Source organism: Pristiophorus japonicus, chromosome 7 (genome assembly GCF_044704955.1).
Source record: "Pristiophorus japonicus isolate sPriJap1 chromosome 7, sPriJap1.hap1, whole genome shotgun sequence".
Taxonomy (NCBI): Eukaryota; Metazoa; Chordata; class Chondrichthyes; family Pristiophoridae; genus Pristiophorus; species Pristiophorus japonicus.
In genome coordinates this window covers 2402474-2420376 of record NC_091983.1, presented here as the reverse complement: position 1 = coordinate 2420376, position 17903 = coordinate 2402474, and the positions used below count along the sequence as shown (strand labels likewise).

General features: G+C 47.4%; 1 protein-coding gene across 4 annotated transcripts in view; it reads left to right on the top strand.

Moving 5' to 3' along the window:
- sipa1l2 (signal induced proliferation associated 1 like 2) overlaps positions 1-13217 on the top strand; it is a 541912-nt gene extending 528695 nt beyond the window's left edge. For 3 of the 4 annotated variants that reach the window (XM_070884682.1, XM_070884684.1, XM_070884681.1), the window contains exons 20-21: positions 10204-10285; positions 12183-13217. In XM_070884682.1, coding sequence (XP_070740783.1) covers positions 10204-10285; positions 12183-12329 — 229 coding nt within the window. In that variant the 3' untranslated portion in view covers positions 12330-13217. The remainder of the gene's footprint in view (positions 1-10203; positions 10286-12182) is intronic. The other variant, XM_070884683.1, reaches the window with a different exon arrangement.
- Positions 13218-17903: the final 4686 nt, after the last annotated feature.

The following is a 17903-nucleotide window of genomic DNA, read 5'->3' as shown; positions in this document are numbered from 1 at the left end:
CTTTTGTATTCCGATCTGTTATTTGGAAACTATTGATGCCTTTCATCATAAAACACATTATAACACACTTGATTTTTATTTTATTGCGTATCCTTAGTCTCTGAGAAGTTGATGTTGGGACTTCGTGAACTGTTGCAGTCCATGTGCTGATGGTACCCCCACAATTTTACACACGGCATTCCAGGATTTTGACCCAGCAGCGTTGAAGAAACAGGTGCTATGTACAAGTCAGGGTGATGTGCAACTTGGAGGGAACTTGGACTTAGTTGCTCTTATGCTTCTCTGAGGTAGATGTAACCTTGGCGAGATGCTGCAGTGAAATCCTGTAGATAGGACACACTGCAGCAATGGCCAGTGGGAGTGGATGTTAAGTTCGGTGACAGGGCACCAATCAAGTTCTCTGTCCTGTCCTGAGTGGTTTTGTGATACTTGAGCACAGTTGCAGCTGCATCCATTCAGTTTAATGGTGAGTATTCCATCACACTCCTAACTTGAACCTTGTAAATGGTGGAGAGGCTTTGAGAGTGCGATGAACCACTGCTTGCAGGGTGCCCAGCCTCTGCCTGCTCTTGTTGATATGACAGGTCCGATGATTCTGGTCAGTGGTGACCTTCACGATGTTGATGGGGAAACTCCATGATGGTGCTGTAATTGATGGCTAGGAGGACGTGGTTGAGCCTTTTCTTGTTGGAGATGGTCATTACCTGGCACTTGTGTGGCATGATTGTTACCTGCCACTTGTCAGCCCTAGACGGGATGTTGGCTGGAATGGACTGCTTCATTTATGAATGGAGCTGGACACTAGAATCATCAGCAAACCGCCTCAGTCCTGACCTTCTAAAAGAGGGAAGGTCATTAAGGAAGAAGTTGACTATAGTTAGACAGAGGATACTACCCTGGGGAACTCCTACAGGCATGTCCTCGGGCTGCAATGATTGGGCTCCAACAACCTTAGTGTCAGCTGCGACCGTTGTGTCCCGTAGGGGACAAAATCTGCACTGTGACTCCAGGAGGAGCTCCTCATCAAACCAGTCCTGGTGTTTCCTAGTTGAGTGATCGATCGTCTCTTCGCAAGCGCTGATTATAGAGGCTTGGAGGGCAGACAAAGCGCTGTGGGCATTCTGCTTCTTGGGGTCGTCAAGGCACGCCAGGTTAGCTGTGAGGCGCTGACTGTAATGGGCTCTCTTAGCTGGGTCTCTTAAGTGCCCCGGTACTTTTTTGTGGCACTGCTTCTGCTGCTCCCTCCGCTTTGGGGCTATGTTGATGTCGATGATGGATCGGATTTAGGCGGTGCTCCGTCCAGCAGTCATCAGCTCCTGTCATGGCACGGGTGATGCACATATCCTTGCGATCCCTGACTCGGAGGATGACCTAGTCGAGCAGGTGCCAGTGTTTGGAGCGAGGGTGTTGCCAAGATACTAGTCCCTTTGGCGGAACAAAGTGTTGGTGATGACAAGTTCATGTTCTAGACATTTTGTCAGGAGTCACAGTGCAGATTTCATCTCCTATTGGGCACAACGGACATGATTTTTACAGCGTGACAGCTGCAGGGAACAGTGCCAGCCTTTGTACATGGCCTTTTTCGACCTCACAAAGGCCTTTGACACTGTCAACCGCGAGGTTCTATGGAGTGTCCCCCTCCATTTCGGATGCCCCCAAAAGTTCTTCATCCTCCGCCTGCTCCACAATGACATGCAGACTGTGATCCTTACTAACGGATTCATTACAGACCCAATCCACGTCCAGACCGGGGTCAAACAAAGCTGTGTCATCGCCCCAACCCTCTTCTCAATCTTCTTCGCTGCCATGCTCCACCTCACAGTTGATAAGCTCCCCGCTGGAGTGGAACTAAACTACAGAACCAGTGGTAACCTGTTCAACCTTCATCGTCTCCAGGCCAGGTCCAAGACCATTCCAACCTCTCGTCAAGCTACAGTACGCGGACAACGCCTGCGTCTGCGCACATAGAGGCTGAACTCCAAGTCATAGTTAACGTATTCACTGAGGCATACGAAAGCATGGGTCTTACGCTAAACATCTGTAAGACAAAGGTCCTCTACCAACCTGTCCCCGCTGCTTAGCACTGACCCCCAGTCATCAAGATCCACGGCGCGGCCCTGGACAACGTGAACCATTTCCCTTACCTCGGGAGCCTCTTATCAACAAGAGCAGACATTGACGACAACGTTCAACACCGCCTCCAGTGTGCCAGTGCAGCCTTCAACTGTCTGTGGAAAAGAGTGTTCGAAGACCAAGACTTCAAATCTACTACGAAGCCCATGGTCAACAGGGCTGTAGTAATACCCGCCCTCCTGTATGGCTCAGAGACATGGACCATGTACAGTAGACACCTCAAGTCGCTGGAGAAATACCACCAGCGATGTCTCCGCAAGATCCTACAAATCCTCTGGGAGGACAGATGCACCAACATTAGCGTCCTCGACCAGTCCAACATCCTCAGCATTGAACCACTGACCGTACTCAATCAGCTCCGCTGGGCAGGTGACATTGTTCGCATGCCAGACATGAGACTCCCAAAGCAAGTGCTCTACTCGGAACTCCTTCGGCAAACGAACCAAAGGTGACAGAGGAAACATTACAAGTCACCCTCAAAGCCTCCTTCAGTGCAACATCCCCACTGACACCTGGGAGTCCCTGGCCAAAGACCGCCCTAAGTGAAGGAAGTGCATCTGGGAGCACCTCGAGTCTCATCGCCGAGAGCATGCAGAAATCAAGTGCAGGCAGCGGAAAGAGCATGCGGCAAACCTGTCCCACCCTCCCCTTCCCTCAATGACTATCTGTTCCCACCTGTGACAGGGACTGTGGCTCTCGTATTGGACTGTTCAGCCACCTAAGAACTCATTTTTAGAGTGGAAGCAAATCTTCCTCCATTCCGAGGGACTGCCTATGATGATGATGATGTCAGCAGCGACCCCAACCACTGGACAGCTTTCCCTTGACCTCCATTGACATCAGTTTTGTGAGGACTCCTTGGTGCCACATTCAGCAAGGCTGCTTTGCCTCAGCTATCTTAAAAATTGACTGTTATTGGAAGCAATACCACTACTAAATTCTGGTCAGTCAGCTCAGCAGCAATGCTGGGGCTGAAATCTCTACATTAAAAAATAGATTTACCAGAACTGCTCAGAGAAAATCTATCTTCAGCCTTTTCAGAACTGAACAATTGTAACCAGCTTTATGCTGACGATTTGGGTCATTCACATGGGAATTTGTCATCAGTAAAACCAACGAGATCTGTACCACAAAATAATGCATGCATTTTAATTGCTACTTCCATGGTTTAGTGAAGCCCCCCTGTTCTGTACCAATTAAAACCAGATCTGATGAACAGTTCCCAAGGCACACTAAATTCAAACACAGTAATTTAATTCCACTGCCTCGTGAGTTTAAATGGGGTGCGTTCTAAAATGTTGTGTAAAATGGTGTGTTAAAGCAGTGGCTGAATGTGATGGAGTGCATGTTGCTCGGTTTACCATTTCTCCCTCTGCTGCGTGCAGGCTGGTCCGCTGGGACATTGGTTAGGTGTCTGGATTCCACGTGGCTGAAAGTGTGTACACATCTCCGCATTTTCTATCTGGTGTTTCAGTAAGCAACAGCTTCAGCATCATTGCACTCATACACGTGCATTTAAGTTCCTGCAATAACTTTTATTTCCACTATTTTATGTTTGGAATATTTTTCTTTTTATATAAAAAAAAAATCCCATTCCTCCTGCTCAGCCCCAGATTGATGACGTGAGATGAATTGATTAGACTCGAGACTTACACAACCACCACTGCATTGTGACTCGTAAGCCACATTGTTGCAGCAGTCGGCACAGAGATGGGCTTTCCAGACACATCAGGAGGCTTAAGGGTAGAAGCAGATGACGTAATGTGCAACTGCTGACCTTGGATGCCTGGTGAATCGGTTTTGTTCCAGCAGGTCATTTTTTTTATTGTTTCCACGAAGGGAACTGAGTTGTGTTCCTTTTGACTCGAAGCACTGCATTTTTCTGCATCACACGCATCGTGCTGAAAGCCAGCTACAAACCTGTGCAATGGTTTTTAAGCCAAGTATAAGTATAAATAAAAGTATTAACCCAAATGTTTTATAACATTTTCAGAATGGTTGAAACCATGTTATTCCGATCTATTGTGTGCATAACGTTGCGTGTGTGTGTCTGTGTGAGACTTGTCTGTGTTTGCGTGACTGAGTGTGTGTAAGACTGAGTGTGTATGACTGACTGTATATGTCTGTGTGTGACTGACTGGGTGTGTATATGTCTGTGTGTGAGGCTCTTGCATCGATCTTGCAGTGCAGAGTATTAGGTTCCAGTCACTATAAATAAATATGGATTAAACGGGATTGATTGGGAACTCAAGTTCTGCATTCTGCCAGCGGGATATGTGAAATTGATGACTTTACGTTTCTCGTGTAATGTGATTCCTCTTAAACTCCCGAGTGAGGCAAAAATGTTGCCATCTGTTCTCATTAACAGCTTGTTTAAGATAAGAGTTTGCTCCAAATAGCAACAACATGTTTAAAGATCCTTTACATAAAAGCGGGGAGTATTTGGTGCCAAATTATTTTTTATTCCTGAAATTTATCTGCAATGGTTTTATTTAATACGGGCCCGGTACCAGCTGGGGGCTGTACCGGCAGGAGATGTTGATGTTGATGATGGATCGGATTAGGCGGTGGTCCGTCCAGCAGTCGTCTGCTCCTGTCGTGGCGTGGGTGATGCGCACGTCCTTGCAATCCTTGGCTCGGATGATAACCTAGTCGAGCAGGTGCCAGTGTTTGGAGTGAGGGTGTTGCCATGATGCCTTGTAAATGTCCCTCTGGCGGAACAAGGTGTTGGTGATGACAAGTTCATGCTCTGGACATTTTGTCAGGAGCAGGGTACTGCTGGAGTAGGCTTTCCCACCTCCTCCCTTCCGCTCATGCTTTCCCAGAGGTCTATGCCCTTACCGACTCTGGCGTTGAAGTCACCAAGGAGGATCAGTTTGTCGCCCCTAGGGACGCGGGACAGGGATTTTTCGAGTCTGAAGTAAAAACCCTATGGTCTCATCTGTTGGGTCGAATGTTGGGGCGTACGCACTGATGACTGTGGCGCACTGCTTCCAGGATAGGGTGAGCCGGAGAGTCATGAGATGTTCATTAACCCCGCAGGGGGAGTCTTTGAGGCGGTCGATCGACTTGGTCTTGATGGCGAAACCGACTCGTGGAGGCGGCGTTCTTCCTCTGGTTTGTCTTTCCAGAAGAAGGTGTAACTTCCACCTTGTTCCTTGAGCTGGCCTTCCCCTGCCCGCCGGGTCTCGCTTAGGGCGGCAATGTCGATCTCCTCCAGCAGCAAACTGGTCTCTTCGGCAGGGGCTGGGCCCGGTACCGGCAGGGGCTGGGTCCCGTACCGGCAGGGGCTGGGTCCCGTACCGGCAGGGGCTGGGTCCCGTACCGGCAGGGGCTGGGTCCCGTACCGGCAGGGGCTGGGTCCCGTACCGGCAGGGGCTGGGTCCCGTACCGGCAGGGGCTGGGTCCCGTACCGGCAGGGGCTGGGTCCCGTACCGGCAGGGGCTGGGTCCCGTACCGGCAGGGGCTGGGCCCGGTACCGGCAGGGGCTGGGTCCCTTACCGGCAGGGGCTGGGTCCCGTACCGGCAGGGGCTGGGCCCGGTACCGGCAGGGGCTGGGCCCGGTACCGGCAGGGGCTGGGCCCGGTACCGGCAGGGGCTGGGTCCCGTACCGGCAGGGGCTGGGTCCCGTACCGGCAGGGGCTGGGCCCGGTACCGGCAGGGGCTGGGTCCCGTACCGGCAGGGGCTGGGCCCGGTACCGGCAGGGGCTGGGCCCGGTACCGGCAGGGGCTGGGTCCCGTACCGGCAGGGGCTGGGTCCCGTACCGGCAGGGGCTGGGCGCTGTGGTTTGCACCTCCACTAACTCCCATGGAATTTCGCGGGAGGCAGTAGTAGTCCCGGGCGAGAAATCGTTTGCGCCTGGCGCTAACTGGAGGCACAAGCGATGCAAATCTCTTCCCCAAAGAGTCTACAAAGGAATATAGACAGGTTAATTGAGTGGGTAGTAAGGTGACAGATGGAGTATAATGTGGGGAAATGTGAGATTATTCACTTTGGTAGGAAAAATAGAAATACAGAATATTTTTTAAATGTTGATGTTCAAAGAGATTTGGATAAGAGAAACAAAGCTAGCGTGCAGGTATAGCAAGCAATAAGGAAGGCAAATGGCATGTTGTCCTTTATTGCAGGGGGTTGGAGTATAAGAGTAAGGAAGTCTTGCTACAATTGTACAGGGCCTTGGTGAGACCACACCTGGAGTACTGTGCACAGTTTTGGTCTCCTTATTTAAGGAAGGATATACTTGCCTTGAAGGCGGTACAATGGAGGATCACTAGATTGATTCCTGGGATGAGAGGGCTGTCCAAGATGAGAGATTGTGTAGAATGGGCCTATACTCGAGTTTAGAAGAATAAGAGGTGATCTCATTGAAACATACTAGATTCTGGGTGCGGGGATGGTGTGCGGCTTGACTGTAAATGCTGAGAGGTTGTTTCCTCTAACTTGAGAGTCAAGAACTAGCAGCCATTGTTTCAGGATAAGGGATCGGCCATTTAAGACTGAGATGAGGAGGAATTTCTTTACTGAGACAGTTGTGAATCTTTGGAATTCTCTACCTCAAATGGCTGTGGATGTTCAGTTGTTGAGTATATTCAAGGCTGAGGTAGATAGATTTGTGGACTCTAGGGGAACCAAGGGATTATGGGGATCAGGCAGGAAAATGGAGTTGAGGTCCAAGATCAGCCATGATCTTATCTAATGGCGGAACAGACTCGAGGGACCGTATGGCCTACTCCTGCTCCTATTTCCGATTTCTTATGTTCTTAGGCTCCCTTCATTAAGAACCAACAGTCCAATCAGCTCTGCACATAGTAACATAGTAATGATTTTGAGCAGTATACCACTGGGTCCATCTAGCCTACCCTTCCAAACCTCCCATCAGAGGGTGAATTCAGATTTCTTATTGTTATTCTGGAACTAATAGCCCTCCATTCATTCTCCTTTCATCCCTAATAACTCCATGCCCTTCTGCCTCCATTTCTATCCTTTCTCATTTAATAACCCATTATCTGCTAATAATTATCCTTTTTCCTCTAATAACTCATATCCTTTCTCCACAATCTCTATCCATTCATAAGATCTTCCTCACTGCAATGCTCCATCCCACACTCAACAAGCTTCCCGCTGGAGTGGAACCTGTTCACCTTCGTCGCCTCCAGGCCAGATCCAAAACTGTCCCATCCTGTCGTCGAACTACAGTACGCAGACGACGCTTGCGTCTGCGCACATTCAGAGGCTGAATTCCAAGCCATCGTCAACATCTTCACCGAGGCGTACGAAAGCATAGGCCTTACACTAAACATCCGTAAGACAAAGGTCCTCCACCAACCTGACCCCGCCACACAGCACTGCCCCCCGGTCATCAAGTTCCATGGCGCGGCCCTGGACAACGTGGACCACTTTCCATAACTCGGGAACCTACTATCAGCAAGGGCAGACATAGATGACGAGGTCCAACACTGCCTCCAATGCGCCAGCGCAGCCTTCGGCCGCCTGAAGAAGAGAATGTTCGAGGTGCCAGGTTTGAGGGCCTGATCCAAGATTATGGTCTACAGGACATACCTGCCCTCCTATATGGCTCAGAGTAATGGACCATATGCAGTAGACACCTCAAATCGCTGGAGAAATACCACCAACGATGTCTCAGCAAGATCCTGAAAATCCCCTGGGAGGATAGACGCACCAACGTCAGTGTTCTCGATCAGGCCAACATCCCCAGCATCGAAGCACTGACCACACTCGACCAGCTCTGTTGGGCGGGCCACATTGTCCGCATGCCCGACACATGACTCCCAAAGCAAGCGCTCTACTCGGAACTCCTACACGGCAGGCAATCCCCAGGTGGGCAGTGGAAACGTTTCAAGGACACCCTCAAAGCCTCCCTGATAAAGTGCGACATCCCCACTGACACCTGGAAATCCCTGGCCAAAGACCGCCCTAAGTGGAGGAAGTGCATCCGGGAGGGCGCCGAGCACCTCGAGTCTCGTTGCCGAGAGCATGCAGAAACCAAGCGCAGGCGTGGAAGGAGCGTGCAGCAAACCAGTCCCACCCACCCTTTCCTTCAACCACAGTCTGTCCCACCTGTGACAGAGACTGTAATTCCCTTATTGGACTGTTCAGTCAGCTGAGAACTCACTTAGTGGAAGCAAGTCTTCCTCGATTTCGAGGGACTGCCAATGATGATGATATGTAGCTTTCAGTCACATCAATCCAGCCTAATCCCACAGGTCCACACCTTGTAAATCAATCTGTTATGCAAGGTACAGGTTGTATCAAATGTTTTCCTGAAACCCTCACCAGATCTATAACCTTCTGAAATAAAGCCAGTAAATCAGTCAGACATGACCTGCTCTATTTGAATCTATACTGGTTCCCTTTGGTCAGACCCTGTCCTTTCCGATCAGCTCCTGTGCTATCTCCTCATCAAAGTCACAAACCCCACAATCGAGGTTAGGCCCACAGATCTTTAATTTGAGGGTTCCATGCAGCACAATCAGTACTTTCCAATCCATTGGGACGTTACCTGATTCCGGTGAGGTTTGAAATAAATTGGTGAGGGGATTTGCAATTTCCTCAGCCAACTCCCTTAGATAGGAACTGTTGGAGCCTGGAGCCTTGTTTACTTTCAGCTTCTGAAACCTTTCTACTATGTTTCCCTTGTGGTATTAAGGGTTTCCTGGTTATTCCCTCTCCCTTATGCTGTTCCTCCTGTTCAGACATCATTGCCCTCACAAAATAATGATTTGGCAATTCCACCGCTTCACTGTGTTCAGACCCCACCCACACTGCCGCTGAAATTAACAACGCTAAACTTCAAATGTTCCACTTAAACTTGTTGTCTTATTCCCTCATTAGTTAGCAGCAAATCCAATATTGTCTTTTCTTTTCTGTGTTTCTTCATCTGTAAGAAGATATTCTTGATATTTGAGTAAACTCCCTGGTGCATACAGACTGAGATTTACAGTGGGGACAATCTGTCAAAAGATTAAAATGATTACAACTGAAGTATCCCTCCAATATTCATCCTTCCGCAGCAGTACTTCCCCCTCCTTGGTTTGATTTAGATTTGCATTCTTTTCCTACCACCGATATATTCCCTTTTCTATCTTCCAGTCCACCTAAAGGTACTGTGACACATTTCCAAAGATTTTCCTGACAAACCATGTCCTCCTGTTCCCTCCTTTCCTCTTTTCTCTTTTTCATGAAACACACGCAGCCCTGCACATCTGTTCCCTACACACCATCCTCCTTTTAGTACTTGCAGTAACTCCATCATACTTGCTCCCATTCACCATCAATTCTAACTCATCGACTTTATCTCTCTGCTCCTACCATTCATATTTACATGTCTTTCAGTATTCCGTCATCCTTCCTGTATCACTCTGACTCACTCCAAGTAGCGGTTCCACAATCTCATGGTCTCCCCTTTTGTTTTCCAGTGTAAATCCCTCCTACCCTTTTTATTTATCTTGACTGTTTTATTAGCCAAGGCGAAGGCCAGCTTGACGATGCAGCCTTCTCTCTCCCTCCCTTCCAGCCCCCCTCACTTCTACCCCATGTGCTGAGCCAAACATTGATACACCTGCTCTTGGTCTCTAAATGTCCACATTGCCATCAATCATCTCCATAGCTCCTGACATTTCCTCTGTAGGACTTCCAATCCCAACCAACCAGCCACAGCCTCCAGCTTCTAATTCTTCTCCCCTCCCCTCTCTCCAATCACACAACCCTTCCCATCCACTTTGCCAAATCGCAACCTCCCATACCTGGAAACATTTCATTCAGGACTTCCAGTAACACTTGGAAAAACCATTTATGAAGATGGATGAGCTAAGATGGGCCAAATGTCCTTCCTCATCTATATATTATGATGTGCGACTTCAGCTGAAATGTCAAGCTGTACAGATACTCTCAGATTTGCTGTGTATTTCCCACATTTGCTGTTTTTTCTTTCAGACTGCCAATGTTACTTCCTTTTATCTCTCCTGTCCATTAATCTAAGGATGGGATGATCAGCTGATGTTTGTGAAGTGCCGGGCACTGACTGTTATTTTCCTGCTGCTTTCATTTAGGGGAAATAGTGCCAACACGATCACTGGCAAAGTGAATCAGCTGGAAACCATTCTCATTCAGCTCCAGGATGACCTACGGAAGGTATCGCCTCTTAACCTGCTCCTTCTTCACATCCATTTTACCATGTCAAATGTCAGAATTTGAAATACTATTAAATAATATAGCCCCCTCTCTGTAAATCCATTTTTCTTTTATACTCCTCCCTCCCTCCGCGCAGCCCTCCATCCCACCCTCCCTCCGTACATCCTTCCCTTCATGCAGCCCTCCTTCCCTCCGCGCAGCCCTCTCCCTCCCCTTCCGCGCACCCCTCATTTTCCAACAAATTATCGATTCTGGATCAGTTCCTATGGACTGGAGGGTAGCTAATGTAACACCACTTTTTAAAACATGAGGGAGAGAGAAAAAAGGGAATTATAGACCGGTTAGCCTGACATCAGTAGTGGGGAAAATGTTGAAATCAATTATTTAAGATGAAATAGCAACGCATTTGGAAAGCAGTGACATGATCGATCCAAGTCAGCATGGATTTATGAAAGGGAAATCCTGCTTGACAAATCTTCTAGAATTGTTTGAGGATGTAACCAGTAGAGTGGACAAGGGAGAACCAGTGGATGTGGTGTATTTGGACTTTCAAAAGGCTTTTGACAAGGTCCCACATAAGAGATTGTGCAAAATTAAAGCACATGGTATTGGGGGTAATGTACTGGTGTGGATAGAGAACTGGTTGGCAGACAGGAAGCAGAGAGTCGGAATAAACGGGCCCTTTTCGGAATGGCAGGCAGTGACTAGTGGAGTGCCGCAGGGCTCAGTGCTGGGACCCCAGCTATTTACAATATACATCAATGATTTAGATGAAGGAATTGAGTGTAATATCTCCAAGTTTGCAGATGACACTAAGCTGGGTGGCGGTGTGAACTGTGAGGAGGATGCTAAGAGGCTGCAGAGTGACTTGGTTAGGTTGTGGGCAAATGCATGGCAGATAATGTGGATAAATATGAGGTTATCCACTTTGGTGGCAAAAATAGGAAGACAAAATATTATCTGAATGGCGGCAGATTAGGAAAAGGGGAGGTGCAACGAGACCTGGGTGTCATGGTACATCAGTCATTGAAAGTTGGCATGCAGGTACAGCAGGCGGTGAAGAAGGCAAATGGTATGTTGGCTTTTATATCTAGGGGATTTGAGTATAGGAGCAGGGAGGTCTTACTGCAGTTGTACAGGGCCTTGGTGAAGCCTCACCTGGAATATTGTGTTCAAGTTTGGTCTCCTAATCTGAGGAAGGACGTTCTTGCTATTGACAGAGTGCAGCGAAGGTTCACCAGACTGATTCCCGGGATGGCAGGACTGTCATATGAGGAGAGACTGGATCGACTGGGCCTGTATTCACTGGAGTTTAGAAGGATAAGAGGGGATCTCATAGGAACATATAAAATTCTGACGGGACTGGACAGCTTAGATGCAGCAAGAATGTTCCCGATATTGGGAAAATCCAGAACCAGGGGACACAATCTGAGGATAAGGGGTAAGCATTTAGGACTGAGATGAGGAGAAACTTCTTCACTCAGAGAGTTGTTAAACTGTGGAATTCCCTACCGTAGAGAGTTGTTGATGCCGGTTCATTGGATATATTCAAGAGGGAGTTAGATATGGCCCTTACGGCTAAAGGGATCAAGGGGTATGGAGAGAAAGCAGGAAAGGGGTACTGAGGGGGTGATCAGCCATGATCATATTGAATGGTGGTGCAGACTCGAAGGGCCGAATGGCCTACTCCTGCACCTATTTTCTATGTTTCCTCCCTCCCTCCGTGCACCCCTCCTCCAGACCTCCCTCCGTGCACCCCTACTCCTGAACTCCCTCCCTCCCTCTCTCAGTGTATTCAAGCATATAGATGTATCTGATATAATTCGGGAGAAAAGGTCTTGCAAGACTGTAAAGCTACGGGCGCAGTTGTTTTTATTTGATCTACTTTTGTGAGCAGGAAAAGGAAGACAAGGCGATGCTGCAAGCTGAGGTTCACCACCTGCGACATGACAACCTGCGGCTTCAGGAGGAGTCCCAGACCGCTGCCGCACAATTACGCAAATTTACTGAGTGGTTCTTCAATACCATCGACAAGAAGTCCTGATGTACAAACACCATGATAAAGCACTTGGTGGAAAATGTATTAACTCCTAGAATGTTATACTAATCCGTTCAGAAATAGGTATAAGTGTTGTAGCTATAATTATGTGTCTGATTCTGTTCACACCAACACACCAATGATGAGAATAAGTTACACCTAGCAGTGTCTGCTCGCCATGCAGCTGAAACTCACCCAGAGCCCCTTGGCCTCCTGTATTGTAAAATAGAATCTTGAGACAGTAACTTCAATGTAAAAGGTGCTCTATTTTTTGTAATTAGTTTATTTCATTGTCGCAGTGTCATAGCAATAAGACTTTAGTGATACCCATGGGGCTTTGTTTGGAATTTAGCACTAGTCTGATGAAGCAGGTTTAGATACAATTACTTTAGGGGAATGTTCATTTGCAGGAATAAACATTGGTGCCTGGAACAAGCAGTGTTCTGATGTTTAAAGCTACACTTGCCTTTTGAATGGCTCACTACTAAATCTACAACTTCACTGATTTTTGTACAGTTCATTAACGGCTGTAGTGTGTACACAGTGAGTCAGCAAGCCACTTGTACAATGCCAAATTTGTTTATCTTTGTACAGAAGCTCTAAATGAAAAGTGTCTTGTATTTAACAATTATTTAAAATTATTTAACCTTAAATTGTTAAATTTATTAAGTTTTGTTTATCTGCACTATGAAAAACAGAGTTTGCTGTAAATTGTGTTGTCTGTAGTTTGTCAGTACAAAGACTGTCATGGTTTGTAGTAAATGTAACATTTGGATGCTGCTAGTATACAATATTCCCTGGTTTGTACGCTTTGAGAAACGTGCTCTTTTTAAACTACTTAATTTGAAATGTGACATACAGTTGCTTTTTTAATAAATGTAGGACATAAAGTTAGTTGCTCTATCTCTTCTTTTTCTGCTATTTGTATTTCCAGTGTCAGGTCATGACCGAGAAGGAGCACCTGCTGTTGCTGCTGGCCTCTGGGCTCGTGGCTAGGATTATTTCATCCTGCGAATGTGATACTGAGTGTTAATATGTCAGTGCATGCAGAGTGTAGGAGGATGGGGCATTTGCACACTCAAATCAGTAAGTCGTTGATTGTGCTATCAGGGGAGTTAGAGAGAAGACACATCATTGGAAGAGATGATGGAAAGCAGAAAAGCAGCGTAGATTTACGAGAATTCTACCTGTACTCCAAGGGTAAGATTACGCAAACTAGGGATGTATTTCCTGGAATCTAGAAGATTTGGGGTGATTTAATTGAAGTTTTCAAGATATTAAGGGGAATAGATAGGGTAGGTAGAGAGAAACTATTTCTGCTGGTTGGGGAGTCCAGGACTAGTGGCAGAGTCTAAAAATTAGAGCCAGGCCTTTCAGGAGTGAAGTTAGGAAACACTGCTACACACAAAGAAAGTAAGTCTTGCATTTATATAGCGCCTTTAATGACCACTGGACGTCTCAAAGCTCTTTACAGCCAATGAAGTACTTTTGGTGTGTAGTCACTGTTGTAATGTGGTAGAGATTTGGAACACTCTCCCGCAAATTTCAGTTGATAGATCAATTCGTTTTAAATCGGAGATTGATAGATTTCTGCTAACCAAAGATATAAACGGATATGTGGCAAAGGCAGGTATATGGAGTTAGAAACATAGAAAATAGGTGCAGGAGCAGGCCATTCGGCCCTTCGAGCCTGCACCACCATTTAATGAGTTCATGGCTGATCATTCACCTCAGTACCCCTTGATCCCTTTAGCCGTAAGGACTACATCTAACTCCAATTTGAATATATCTAACGAACTGGCCTCAACAACTTTCTGTGGTAGAGAATTCCACAGGTTCACCACTCTCTGGGTGAAGAAGTTTCTCCTCATCTCGGTCCTAATTGGCTTACCCCTTATCCTTAGACTGTGACCCCTGGTTCTGGACTTCCCCAACATCGGGAACATTCTTCCTGCATCTAACCTGTCCAGTCCAGTCAGAATTTTATGTTTCTATAAGATCCTTCATCACTTTGAACACCTCTATCAAATCTCTGCATATCTTCCTCTGCTCTAAGGAGAACAGCCCCAGCTTCTCTAATCTCTCCACATTACTGAAATCCCTCATCCTTGGTACCATTCTAGTAAATCCCCTTCGACACCGTACTCCAGCTGAGGCCGAATACATAATTATTCTTTTAAATTTTTCTCCCTGTCCAACCGCTCCCAAAGACATTGATTCCTCGTTGGGTGAGTGTACAGTTCCACAGACACCCGGCACTCCCTGATACCTCACCCAACTATCCGAATTTTGTGTCTGTGATTGTCGACAAGCCATTCGGTTTTGACATTCACATATTAGGGTTTTGCATGCCTGATACACGACTTCCAAAGCAAGCGCTCTACTCTGAACTCCGACAAGGCAAGCCAGCCCGAGATGGGCAGACGAAACGTTTCAAGGACACCCTCAAAGCCTCCTTGATAAAATGCAACATCTCCACTGACACCTGGGAGTCCCTGGCCAAAGACTGCTCGAAGTGGAGGAAGTGTATTTGGGAGGGTGCTGAGCACCTCTAATCTCATCGCTGAGAGCATGCAGAGAGCATGTTGAGAGAGGCGGGAGTCAGTGAGAGGCAACGGCCTATAAAGGCTCAGCAGTCGGGCAGTCCGGGGAGAGGCGGGAGAGGTAGGAGTCGGCAAGAGGCAGCGGCCTATAAAGGCTCGGCAGTCGGGCAGTCCGGGGAGCGTCGAGAGAGGTAGGAGTCAGCGAGAGGCAGCAGCCTATAAAGGCTCAGCAGTCCGGGGAGAGGCGGGAGCCGGCGAGAGGCAGCGGCCTATAAAGGCTCAGCAGTCGGGCAGTCCGGAGAGAGAGGCGGAGCTTGTACAGCTCCAGCAAGGAGAGAAAGCAAAAAAGAAGTAGAAAGAAATCAAAAGGTGACATCACAGCCAAGGGAGTAAGTGATTGGCTGGTGATTGGTGAGTAGCTTTTCTTTTTTATATCAGTCAGTAACTTTTAATATTGTTGTTGTCAATTTAAGGGTAACTAAGGGTTAAGTCATGGCAGGAGAGCTCGGTCATGTGATATGCTTCTCCTGTACCACTTCCGGTGTCCCTGACGACTACATCTGCGGGAAGTGTATTCGCCTCCAGCTCCTGACTGACCGCGTTGCGGAGGGTGGATTCACTCTGCAGCATCCACGATGCTGAGAATGACGTGAGTAGCACGTGTAGCGAGTTGATCTTATCGCAGGTGAAGGGTCCACAGCCAGCGAGGGAATGGAAGACCAGCAGGAAGAGCAGTGCAAGGAAGGTAGTGCAGGGGTCCCCTGCGGTCATCCCCCTGCAAAACAGATACACCATTTTGAGTACTGTTGGGGGGGATGACTCATCAGGGGAGGGCAGCAGCAGCCAAGTTCATGGCACCGTGGCTGGCTCTGTTGCACAGGAGAGCAGGAAAAAGAGTGGGAGAGCGATAGTGATAGGGGATTCAATTGTGAGGGGAATAGATAGGCGTTTCTGCGGTTGCAACCGAGACTCCAGGATGGTATGTTGCCTCCCTGGTGCAAGGGTCAAGGATGTCTCGGAGTGGGTGCAGGACATTCTAAAAATGGAGGGAGAACAGCCAGTTGTCGTGGTGCACATTGGTACCAACGACATAGGTAAAAAAAAAAAGGGATGAAGTCCTACAAAACGAATTTTAGGAGCTAAATTAAAATGTAGGACCTCAAAAGTAGTAATCTCGGGATTGCTACCAATGCCACGTGCTAGTCAGAGTAGGAATCGCAGGATAGCGCAGATGAATACGTGGCTTGAGCAGTGGTGCAGCAGGGAGGGATTCAAATTCCTGGGGCATTGGAACTGGTTCTGGGTGAGGTGGGACCAGTACAAACCAGATGGTCTGCACCTGGGCAGGACCGGAACCAATGTCCTAGGGGGAGTGTTTGCTAGTGCTGTTGGGGAGGAGTTAAACTAATATGGCAGGGGGATGGGAACCAATGCAGGGAGACAGAGGGAAACAAAAAGGAGACAAAAGCAAAAGACAGAAAGGAGATGAGGAAAAGTGGAGGGCAGAGAAACCCAAGGCAAAGAACAAAAAGGGCCACTGTACAGCAAAATTCTAAAAGGACAAAGGGTGTTAAAAAAACAAGCCTGAAGGCTTTGTGTCTTAATGCAAGGAGTATCCGTAATAAAGTGGATGAATTAACTGTGCAAATAGATGTTAACAAATATGATGTGATCGGGATTACAGAGACATGGCTTCAGGATGATCAGGGCTAGGAACTCAACATCCAGCGGTATTCAACATTCAGGAAGGATAGAATAAAAGGAAAAGGAGGTGGGATAGCATTGCTGGTTAAAGAGGAGCTTAATGCAATAGTTAGGAAGGACATTAGTTTGGATGATGTGGAATCTATATGGGTACAGCTGCAGAACACAAGGGCAAAAAACGTTAGTGGGAGTTGTGTACAGACCTCCAAACAGTAGTAGTAATGTTGGGGAGGGCATCAAACAGGAAATTAGGGGTGCATGCAATAAAGGGGTGCATGCAGTTATAATGGGTGACTTTAATATGCACATAGATTGGGCTAGCCAAACTGGAAGCAATACGGTAGAGGAGGATTTCCTGGAATGCATAAGGGATGGTTTTCTAGATCAATATGTCGAGGAACCAACTAGGGGGGAGGCCATCTTAGACTGGGTGTTGTGTAATGAGAGAGGATTAATTAGCAATCGCATTGTGAGATGGCCCCTTGGGGAAGAGTGACCATAATATGGTGGAATTCTGCATTAGGATGGAGAATGAAACAGTTAATTCAGAGACCATGGTCCAGAACTTAAAGAAGGGTAACTTTGAAGGTATGAGGCATGAATTGGCTAGGATAGATTGGCAAATAATACTTAAGGGGTTGACTGTGGATGGGCAATGGCAGACATTTAGAGACCGCATGGATGAACTACAACAATTGTACATTCCTGTCTGGCGTAAAAATAAAAAAGGGAAGGTGGCTCAACTGTGGCTATCAAGGGAAATCAGGGATAGTATTAAAGCCAAGGAAGTGGCATATAAATTGGCCAGAAATAGCAGCGAACCCGGGGACTGGGAGAAATTTAGAACTCGGCAGAGGAGGACAAAGGGTTTGATTAGGGCAGGGAAAATGGAGTACGAGAAGAAGCTTGCAGGGAACATTAAGGCGGATTGCAAAAGTTTCTATAGGTATGTAAAGAGAAAAAGGTTAGTAAAGACAAACGTAGGTCCCCTGCAGTCAGAATCAGGGGAAGTCATAACGGGGAACAAAGAAATGGCAGACCAACTGAACAAGTACTTTGGTTCGGTATTCACTGAGGAGGACACAAACAATCTTCCGGATATAAAAGGGGTCAGAGGGTCTAGTAAGGAGGAGGAACTGAGGGAAATCCTTATTAGTCGGAAAATTGTGTTGAGGAAATTGATGGGATTGCAGGCCGATAAATCCCCAGGGCCTGATGGACTGCATCCCAGAGTACTTAAGGAGGTGGCCTTGGAAATAGCGAATGCATTGACAGTCATTTTCCAACATTCCATTGACTCTGGATCAGTTCCTATCGAGTGGAGGGTAGCCAA